Below are 9,876 nucleotides of genomic sequence, written 5' to 3'. Positions count from 1 at the left end.
CTCTTTGGGAGCAGAGGGGACCTCAGCAGATGCTCTGTAGCACTAAGTCAGTCAGACCCTGATGCCTTGACATTTCAGAGGTGGTGAAGCTTCAGGTGGGAGATCTGCGCTGCGCAGCCTCACTCCTGTCTGGGAAAGAGCCCGCGTAGCCGCAGATCATCCCCTGCTAAGGCATTTGAAGTTGGCCACCTCTGCGCCTCCACCACAACAGCACTGGTTTGTTCTTCTGCTGGGAAGCCCCAGTTTCACTCGTCCTTCTGTGCAGTCTGCCTCCTCGAGACATAACTGCTTCCTGGCCCCAGCATATGCATAAAATCACACTCCTGTATCTGTATGTATCGCACACCCGCACACTTGTCTTCCCTTTCTGGCTAAGACGTCTGCAAAGAGAGGAGTGGGACGAGAAGTGAATGGACGTGAAGAATTGAGGTGCAAAGAGCTGCAGCTGCAGCCAGTGGGTATTGTTTCCTAGCTGTACTGTCTCCTGTACACTCTGCTYCCGGGCAGGAACCACAGCTTGCTTCAGCTTTAAGGAAGAAGAGAAAATGAAGTCAGTGGGAGCCGTTCTTTCCTGGAGAGCTCTGCTCTGCACCTGAGCCACGCTCCTCCTGCCAACCTGTCTGCCCCAGAGCAGGGCTCTCCTGGAGGGCTGTGCCCCATGGCCCTGTCACCCTGGGTGGACGGGGTCCCTTCCCAGCCCTGTGGTTCCTGCACAGAGCCCAGGCTTTCCTGGGAAGTGGCTTCCACGGTGGTCCCTGAATGTACCCTGCCAGTGACATTTCTCCATTGCTCTGGCAGTGTCTTGCCCAGTCTCAAACTTCTCTCAGTTTTTATAAGGCAGACTCTTCCTGTAACAAGTTTTAACACAAAGCTTTTCAAACCACTCTCTCTGCGCTAACTTTCTGTAACGAACCCAAGAAGAAAGAGAGAGACCCTGTCCATGCATGATGTGGAAAAATGTTTGGGATTTTTAAAAAAAGAAAAATGAAAAAAAAACCGAACAAAAACTTTGTACGATGTTGCACTAAAACATGTTTTATACAACACACCCAAGATCTGTAGTAAACTGTGTTGAAATTGTGAATTCTATTGCTGCTGGTTTTTGTCAGATTTGGGCTTTTGTTATGCCTTTATGTGCACTCCCTGCATAAAGGTGTGCTRTGGCCCTCCTCTTGGAAAGCCTTTCCCTCTCCCATTGCCCTACTCCTTGATGCAATAACTTCTCTCCCTATCACCGGTAGCACATCTCCTTGCTCTTGCAGCTGGAACTTGCAGACACCTGGCACCCTCTGATTTGATACATGCCACTTGCATTCCTTAACTCATGCCATAATAGAATACAACATTTAATAGCGGCCTGTCAGGTCTTTTTATTGAATGGGATACACTGTTTTTGAAATTGTTCTGAAAACAGTAAGTACTTCGCTGTGTCATAGTCTGGATTTGAAGAAAAACCTTATTTTAATAGAATTATGCATAGCAAATGTTAAGCAAATTACCTTTAGTAACCTTGATGAAAGCAGAATATGCTTCACTACAGAAGTTGATGTAAAATGCAACCTGTTAATTCTCATTACCCACTTCTACATTAAGTAAGGATCTGGTCAGCAGTTTTAAACTCCCACATTCACTGAAATAGGGAAGTACCATGATTTATTCCTACCTTTATTGCACAAGTGCTGTGGAATTGTGCAAAATGCACTGCTCACATAGTTTTAAGTTTGGGATTGGGTTTTTTTTCTACATTGTAATTCTATAAAGAAAGCTGTGTTGTCCCCAGACACAGTGGGCTGCTTGTGTCCCCCGCTCCCATCATAGGGGCAAGACACTGTTTTGGGGCAGCCTGAGTGTGTTTTGCTGTCTGTCCTGCTGCTGCAGCAAGATCAGCAGGGCTGCAGTGGATGCTYCTGCTCCTCTTGAGGACCAGACAATGTGCAGCCACCCTGCAGTGCAGGAGGGGTATCTCAGGAGACCATGGTGTGCTCCCATCAAACCACCAGCCCTAACTAGCACCAACATGGCCTTCCAACTGAAGCCAACACACACACAGAAAAGGCAGGCCTGGCTCTGGTTTATAGGCAGGAGATTTAATCCGGAGGGTTTGCAAACCAAGCGAGAGAAGACAGGAGAGCCAGTGGGTAAGTGTGCCCGTGGGTGCCCTGCCATCTCCCACCTATATGATGTGGTACAAATCCTTGGCTACCTTCTCCAGGCGGTCCTTGTACTCCAGGTGGGCATAGAGGGAGAGGGGAACCCCCTGGAAGCCATAAATGACGCCCCACCAGCTGGCGGCGATGGCAGCAGTGGAGTCGCTGTCGCCCCCGTGGAAGAAGGCGCGGTGAGCCAGCTCTGTCCAGGAGTCCCCCGCGCCCAGCAGGGCATCGTAGGCGATCATGGGCGCATCATGCCCGCTGCTACCCCCCCAGCCGCTGTAGCTGAGCGAGGTGTAGAACGAGTCCCTYTCTTCCACGCCGTATTTGGGTGGGAACGTGGGCGATGAGACGCCGTCCGAGATGCCTCTCTCCACCAGGTATTTTTTCCACTGCTCTTCGAAGTAATACCTGGCAAAGAGGGGATGGGATGGAGTGGCTGTAAGAGTTGTYCCAGGGCAGCAACACACACCCGAGCACCGCGCAGGCGCCAGCGGAAAACACACCACGCCAAGAGCCCGGAGCAAGGGCTCAGCAAAATGGCAGGCGGCCCCCTTTTGTCAAAACTAGGGGCATGATTTACAGTAAGAGGCACAAGGACATGTTTCAGTGAGTTASATTTCCCCTCCCTCCAGCCACATGGGAGAATGCAGCCCAGCACCTGCAGGATTCAAAGGCTCAGAGTGAGAACTGAGTCATCCTCCCAAATTCAGAGCAGCTCTACCTCTGTGTGTGCCCCTGCACACAGAGCTGCAGTGAATATGCAGTCAGATTTGGTTATAACTTTCAGACTGAGCTCAGCCCTAAGCCTGGTGCTGTTCCCCAGCCCTGCTTCCCACCTTTTGTAAGGTCACAGTTGCTCGAGATGACAAGTCTACCTACTTCATACTGTATCCAAAAAACGGTCACAACTACATGACCCAAACAACCTGCCTTTTTTTCCCCAAGTTAGAGGTATTCTGAATTGATTCAATCCTGTGGCAGGTGTGTGCTGCTCTAGGAATTTACCATAATGTGATTATTGAAACTTAAGTATGAGCAGAGGTCACTCTGTTGTACGTGGGCTTTAAGAAATGCAGTGCAGGGAGTGCAGCTCACCAGTGTTCCATGTTCTCCTTCACGAAGAAGCCAGACTCCTGCACGTAGGTTTTTGCCTGTGGCAGCACGTCCATCAGCCTCTTCCCCCAGGCCARGGGGGGCACGCTGTTCACTGCATAAGCTGTGAAGAGGGCTGAGGCCAAGGCCCCCAGGTAGCCAGTGGGGTGGTGGTGGGTCATGCGGCCGCTCTCGATGCTGACTCGCACCAGGGTGTCCAGCTGAGCGGGCCGGTAGAAACGCAGCCCGATGCACATGGCGCGCATGGCAGCCCCGCAGCCTCCTGCCCGGGGGTTGAACGGGATCTTCCAGCCATCCGGCYGCCCCGGATCCAGCTTCTGGGTGCTTTCCACAGATGCAGAACCTGGACGTGGGAAAGGCAAAGYCCAAGGGAAAGAAGAAACAGGAACATCACCAGGAGATAGCTTGGGAACCAGGGAAAGAGAGGCAGGGCAGTGGGGAAGAAAACATTGCTCTGCATAAGGGATTTGAGCTTTAAAAAAAAATCTGTTGTCTGCTCATGTATATATCCTGTCTCAAACTGCTGGAGCATCCTGCATTCTCCCTAGCAGACTTCATAATTTCTATTTGTGAAAATAATTTAAAAGTCTAGGGGGTAAGAGAYGCTTCACTGATGATTYATTGACATTGTTTATATTTACATTTMATGTTATTTAATAATTTATAAAACATACATACTAATAGATACATATACACAGATCTAGATCTTTATAAACAGAAAGGTTTGTAGGATCCCTGACACAAGGCTAGTCTAGCTAAGTGCTTTTGCAGTTGTTTAGCCTTTTTACAGAACCTTTTAAGGGCAGAGACCCCCCCCCAAGCTCTTCAGGAATCTCTCCCRTTGCCTCACTGATAGAAAATGTACTGATAGAAGATGTTTTCCAGCTCTCCCTTGCTGCAGTTTAAGTTTGTCAAAAAGCCTCGAGTGTAGCACATTTTTCACCTCAATGTGGTCTGCATAACTGGCTTTACTGCACTCCTCTTCCATGAACTGAAGAACAATTGTATTATGTGAGACCAAAGGTTTGTCCAGCCCATTAGCCCATCTTCAAACACTGCCACTCACAGATAACTACAAAAAGACTGTAAAAAATGAGGCAAGCTCACCTACATTTCTTTCATATTTCTGCTATTTACTTTTTAATAAAGTAAAGAAACTGCTTCTTCCCAGTGCTTCTTCAGAAATTTACTTGTTAGGTAAATACATTCATAGGACAAAGTTGTCTGAAAGACACATCCGAATATTAGAGCCCAGCCAAGTAAAGCATGTTTTGAGTGCTAAGTCCAAATGCTTCTGTGTAAAGAAGAAACAGGTTTGCAACATTCAATTGTTTTTGATTCTCTTCTGCCTTGCCTTTCTCCTGGTCTTCTCTTCTGACCCAATCTGAAATACTTCTTTTCCAGCAGGAAAGTAAATCAAGGCAGGTTTCAAGCAGCTTCATGTAAATTTTAGTGTGTTGGACAATGGCAAAAGTGGATTCAAAAGACTAACCCCAGTGTGCCCAGTCCTCTYGCAGACACATGGGGTAACAGCAACAACTGGCACACTCACACCCCCAAAGCTAGACTGCTATTCCTGCATTTTCCTAACTGGAACAGGATAGCTGATGAACTGGCAGGTGCTCTGAAAGTCACACTAAATAGAACAGAGTAGCAAGGAAGAAACCTGGTCAAGAAACTTCACCTCACTCTATATTGTGACTCCCTTGGTGTGACTCAGTCACCACTGTACATTTTTGGCAGTAGGATTTGATTTATGGCAGCCTGTTTTACCTGCATTCACAGCATCCTTGTAACTGAAATACCTCCAAATCCATGCAGCGCTTTAAGACTGGCTTCTGAACATATGCTAAAAATAACTAGCAGCTGGCCACTGTCAGGAATAAAGAAAGTCGCATGCTGGCCCAAGWGTCTTTGGCTCTACTGGGTTGGTAACCACCAATGTCTAAATGCAGTGCCTATGAGTTTGCTTTTAGGATGTCTCAATGTGGGAACATGTTCAGGCCTCTAAATCTGGTTTTCATCCAGTTTATTAATTCAGTGCAGGCTGCCATGTATCAAAATTGTTAAGAGGGGTATCGGTATAATTGCCAATTTTATGATGAAAAACAGAAAAGTGACGTATTTTTCTGAAAACCTCACCATACCAAGCATTGTAYTTATGACCTGTACTAGGATGTTAAAATGAACCTGTCAAGCAAGGCCACATTTTTAAAAAGCTGTGCCAACTATTCTGTATATTCTGGTAAAAGAGAACTTCTTCCAGGAAGACAAGGGGGAGGGGAGAGAGCACAGTGACTAAGGTAGCTTAAAATCCAAATATACATAACAAAAGCAAAGATCACTCTTGCTGAAATTTCGAGAAAAATATTTMTTCAGGACATGTCTGGACAGGTTGAGGCCACACACCTCAGTCCYTGATCAAAAGTGAGATTGCTCTTGCACTAATTGTAGTTAGAAGAAAAAGGAAGATGACAAGGCTTTAATGCAAAGAAAACCTAGTTATTTTGTAATACAATTTGCTTGCAGCTTTAAGCCTGTGCATATTATTTTAGGAGATGACTACTGATAACTTGCAGGTGGAARAGATTGTGTAAAACAAACCAGTGTACAACAGCTAAGACTCTTATGATTTATGAAGTATTACAAGTATTATCCTCATGCTTTTAAACAGTTAAAATATTAAAACATTTGAAAGCCGATTTAGAAGACTAAGCTGGAATCACATCAGGACCTTTTTTAAAAATACGTTTTAAAAAAACTGCTGAAAGAGTTCTTGAATTAGGAAATTGTTTTGGAAATCCTTCRTATCCTTGTTAAGAATCCTTTGTACTAACAATAGAAAACTAAAAGTAACCTGAGGATGATACTGGYCTAAGAAAAGGAGAAATACAAGGCAAAAGCAGTGTGTGAATAAAGACGGCCTGAAAAAGTTTCAACAACAGCTGGACCCTATTTTTGGAATAGGATTCTGTTCCACTTATCTAGACTCCATGAGCACAGACAGTAGCAGTTGTTCGGGATTGATCAGTATCTATAAAMAAGGTGAGTTAAAACAACCACACAGTGGTAAGTAATTCCAAAGGGAGAGGACTCGGACCAAAAGACAATTTTGAAGCAGAMGGTTTGCTGGAGAGGCACTGTAGTTGTACCATGAAGAAAGAAGTGTCTGTKCGAGTGTAGCTTAATTCATTGGTTTTGTAATCCGAAAGGAACTATGATTTTGGGGCTGTGGCACATCACAAACAGCAATAATGATTGTAGGGATTACCCTGTCACTRATTTACAACAGTGAGTTCTCTCCTGGGGCAGCATCCCTGAGGGACCCTGGTGTGGCTGTCCTGTGACTCATAACCATTGTGGGAATCCCTTTGTTACTGCACGTTTGGGTTTTCAGGTCTGCACTCTCATGTGAGCCTTCAGTGTGACTTTCCCCCACTGTTCTAAGGAAATCTTTTCTGTGTTGGGTGAAAATTCCAACAGCAACTTTCCATTTTCAGCCTTCAGGTCTGCAATTCCCTGGTGAGTACTTACTTAGGTCGGAACAGCACCACCATGGGTTATGTTCTCAGCTAAAATCCGTTTATTCTGCCAGAAGAAGATATTGACATGCAACTTTYATCATTAGGATTTGCCAATATGGCATGGAGACTCCAGAGTGCAGAAAGCTTTTCAGGATATGGATTAGGTATTCCCTTTGGCAGTCAGTGGGCATTAATTAAACTGCTAAGGGTCAGGATTTAAGTTCTCAGAGCTGCAGCAGGAGCAATCCAGAAGGCTCTTGCAGGATCGTTCCCAACAGGCTTCCATTTTTTCCAGATTCCTTTCCCTACTTCCCCCTTAAATTTCCTTGGAACCACTAAACAATGCATATTTTTTTTAACTAGATACTCTCACCTTTCCTTGTCACTCCTCTTAGGGTCCATATCAAATTTGCTTTCAAATTCTTCACTTCCAAATGGGAACTTCTTTTGGGCATGTTGCAGCTCAGTCACAGAAGGAATGCAGTAGGTGTCCTATTCCTAGGTATTATTTACTAACATTTAAGTTTTAGGTTCTTCTCCTTTCCATCTCAGGCTTTARTCACCAAGCTTAGACAGTGAAAACACCTTCCAGGTGCGGTGTCACTGCCAGCTGTGGAAGGTTCACCTTGGCTGGGGGAACTAAAGATGCAGTGAATCTCGTGCAAGTTCAACCTGCCAGCTTCTGCTGTCCTGACAAGCATCATTACCTCTTCCTAAATATTTTATTATTTAGGCCACTCCAACAGCTGGGACTGTGGGTGTTAAAGAAAACTGGTAATTTAGTTCAAGGATAGGAGGCCACTGTAGAAAGGTAAACAGAATAAATTCATGCTCAGGTTTCCAAACCTGGATTATTTTGGAAATTCACAGCTCTAATACACTTTGCTCAGTGGCACGATTTGGCGTCTCCCATGTTTAATGTCAAGCCAGAACACTCAACGTATTCTGTCAATTCCAAATAAGCATGTCTAAGTATACATACAATTTCAGTGTCTAAACTTTGCACAGGGCTGCCAAATTTGAGTGTTTCCTGGATCTTTCACACTTCCTGCACTGGACAAATTAGAGGCCCAGCCTAAGCAGCTCCTATTTAAGTTTAATCCAAGCATTCAGAAGAGCCTGGGTCATGAGAACAGAGACAGATGGAATCCTCAGGGAAGAGCTGGGTCAAGGTGAGCTAGGAGCTACAGGGATATGTTGTACTTGTCTTGGCTACTGCAGCCTGGCAAGGCACCCTTCCTGAATACTGCCTGGGACACAAATTCAGCACCACAGTGTCTGTGCAGAGCAAAGAGAGATGATGGAAGTACAGGGTTCAGAAAAGAAGACTGTGGCCTGACTGTCCTGTACCAGAAAGCAGACATGCAGAGCTAGGCACAAGCAGACTTTGGGTTTAATAAACTAAATTATTCCAAGCAAGGATCTTGCACAAATATATTGTGCCTTTCAATTTATTTTACATGCAATTTGTTGCATTTATGATGAGAAGTTCTGTATAAATCCACTGAATGTAGGAATCCAGAGTGCAAAAGCCATCATCCTTCCCTTCAGTTCAAAGCTAGGCCTCAAACACCCATAAGAATGTTTTGTAAACATGGGCAAAACAGTATCTTGTTCATCTAGTTCAGAGAAGGCCAAACCACTTCAGCTTGCCTTATTCTGTTCTCTSTAGCTCATCCTGAAACAGGTACTGAGCATGGAACACTTTTGCCTTTACATGAAATACAATTCATGCTGCAAACAGCCAAAAGCCAGGCCCAGCCCCAGCTCCAAGCTGCAGGAGAGACAAGCAACAGCACAGTTCTGCTCAGACAGAACAATGGAGAGGTTACCTGGAGCTCTGCCCTCCATGTCATTCATGCACTCCTTGTAGCTCTTGGCAAGCAGAGTGTAGAGATGTGGTAAGCTTGGGTTTTTCCCAGCAGCTACCAGGGCTTCGGCTGTGGCCAAGTGCATCACGGTGTCATCGCTGACTCTCCAGCCCAGGATGCTGAGGTTGCCCAGTCCCCCCATCTGCGCCAGCTCCATGTGGATGACAGGGCCACTCTGCTGGAACTCCCATCTCCCGTTGTAATAGCCCAGCGTGTCACCAACTGCACTTAGCACTATGGATGCCACGTAGTTTTCCACAGCCTTAGGACACATTTTTTGTCCCACAACTGCAATATAGAAAAGACTATGAAAAAGAAAAAAAGAGGGGAGAATTAAAAATAAATCTTTCCCAGTTTGTTACAGGCCTGTACTGCTAAGCTCCAGCAGACTGGACACCCTGCCTAGCACACAAGTCTCAGAGGATGTATTTCTGCACAGCACATGGACCCTGTGCACCCACCATGGGCAAGTGTGTGACAGCTYCTGGGCCGCCCAGCCCCGGGCCAGGGGCAGCTGGAGATGCCCTGCTGTGATGCTGGCAACAGCCCAGGACAACRCTGCATGTCACACCCAGTTCAAAGATTAAAAACCAAGCGCAGGACTGCAGAACCATGTGCAGAGTAGGTGAGCACAACCACGTTCTGCATCTTTTTGAGTGCATGAGCGAGCTCAGATCAGCRCCCATCGGCTTTTGTACCCTGGGGTAAGGCGAGGCTGACCCTCAGGGGTGGGTACAGAAGGAAGGGGTGAGCTTGGCTGAGCTGCTCAGCTTTGGCAGAGCCAGGGAATGGCGGCGACACCTGGCCCTGCTCCTCGGGTCCGCTACAACAGCGGGAGCTCGCCCAGGCAGCGCTCCCATCTCGCGGCTACTTCAGTCACGAAACACCAACCACGCCCTGCCCCAAAAACACTCCCCRGCTGAGGCTTTGCTTTTCCCTTCGCTCGGGAGGAGCAGAAGCGGGGAAGGCCGGCGGCCCGTTCGCAGCCCCGCGGTACTTACACAGCGAGCCCCTCGATGGCCGCCAGCCCGGCGAGCACGGCCGCCACTTCGAGCAGTCTCCGCCGAGGGCTGCCCCCGCCCGGGACCCTGGGGGACCCGCCCCGGGCCATGGGGCGCGGTTCGGCTTCCGCAGCTCTCGGCCGGGCGTGTTTCACCCGGCCCGGGCCGCTCGCCCGGGGCCGTCCCTCCGCGGCCTCCCGGGGCGGTGTCAGCG

The 9,876-nt window shown here is 47.3% G+C and overlaps 1 protein-coding gene across 1 annotated transcript; it reads right to left on the bottom strand.

Moving 5' to 3' along the window:
• Window positions 1-926: 926 nt before the first annotated feature.
• On the bottom strand, window positions 927-9,871 carry ADPRH (ADP-ribosylarginine hydrolase; the record flags this gene model as incomplete). The annotated part of the gene is made up of 4 exons (XM_057389918.1): window positions 927-2,561; window positions 3,249-3,609; window positions 8,623-8,966; window positions 9,663-9,871. Coding segments are annotated over 4 exons (1,302 nt in total), but the record flags the coding sequence as incomplete, so codon positions are not given.
• Between the last annotated feature and the right edge of the window lie 5 nt (window positions 9,872-9,876).

This window comes from Malurus melanocephalus, unplaced genomic scaffold, assembly GCF_030028575.1.
Source record: "Malurus melanocephalus ecotype Western Australia unplaced genomic scaffold, MMel_1.1 scaffold_21, whole genome shotgun sequence".
NCBI classification, from domain to species: domain Eukaryota; kingdom Metazoa; phylum Chordata; class Aves; order Passeriformes; family Maluridae; genus Malurus; species Malurus melanocephalus.
This window is presented reverse-complemented; position numbering and strand designations above follow the sequence as displayed.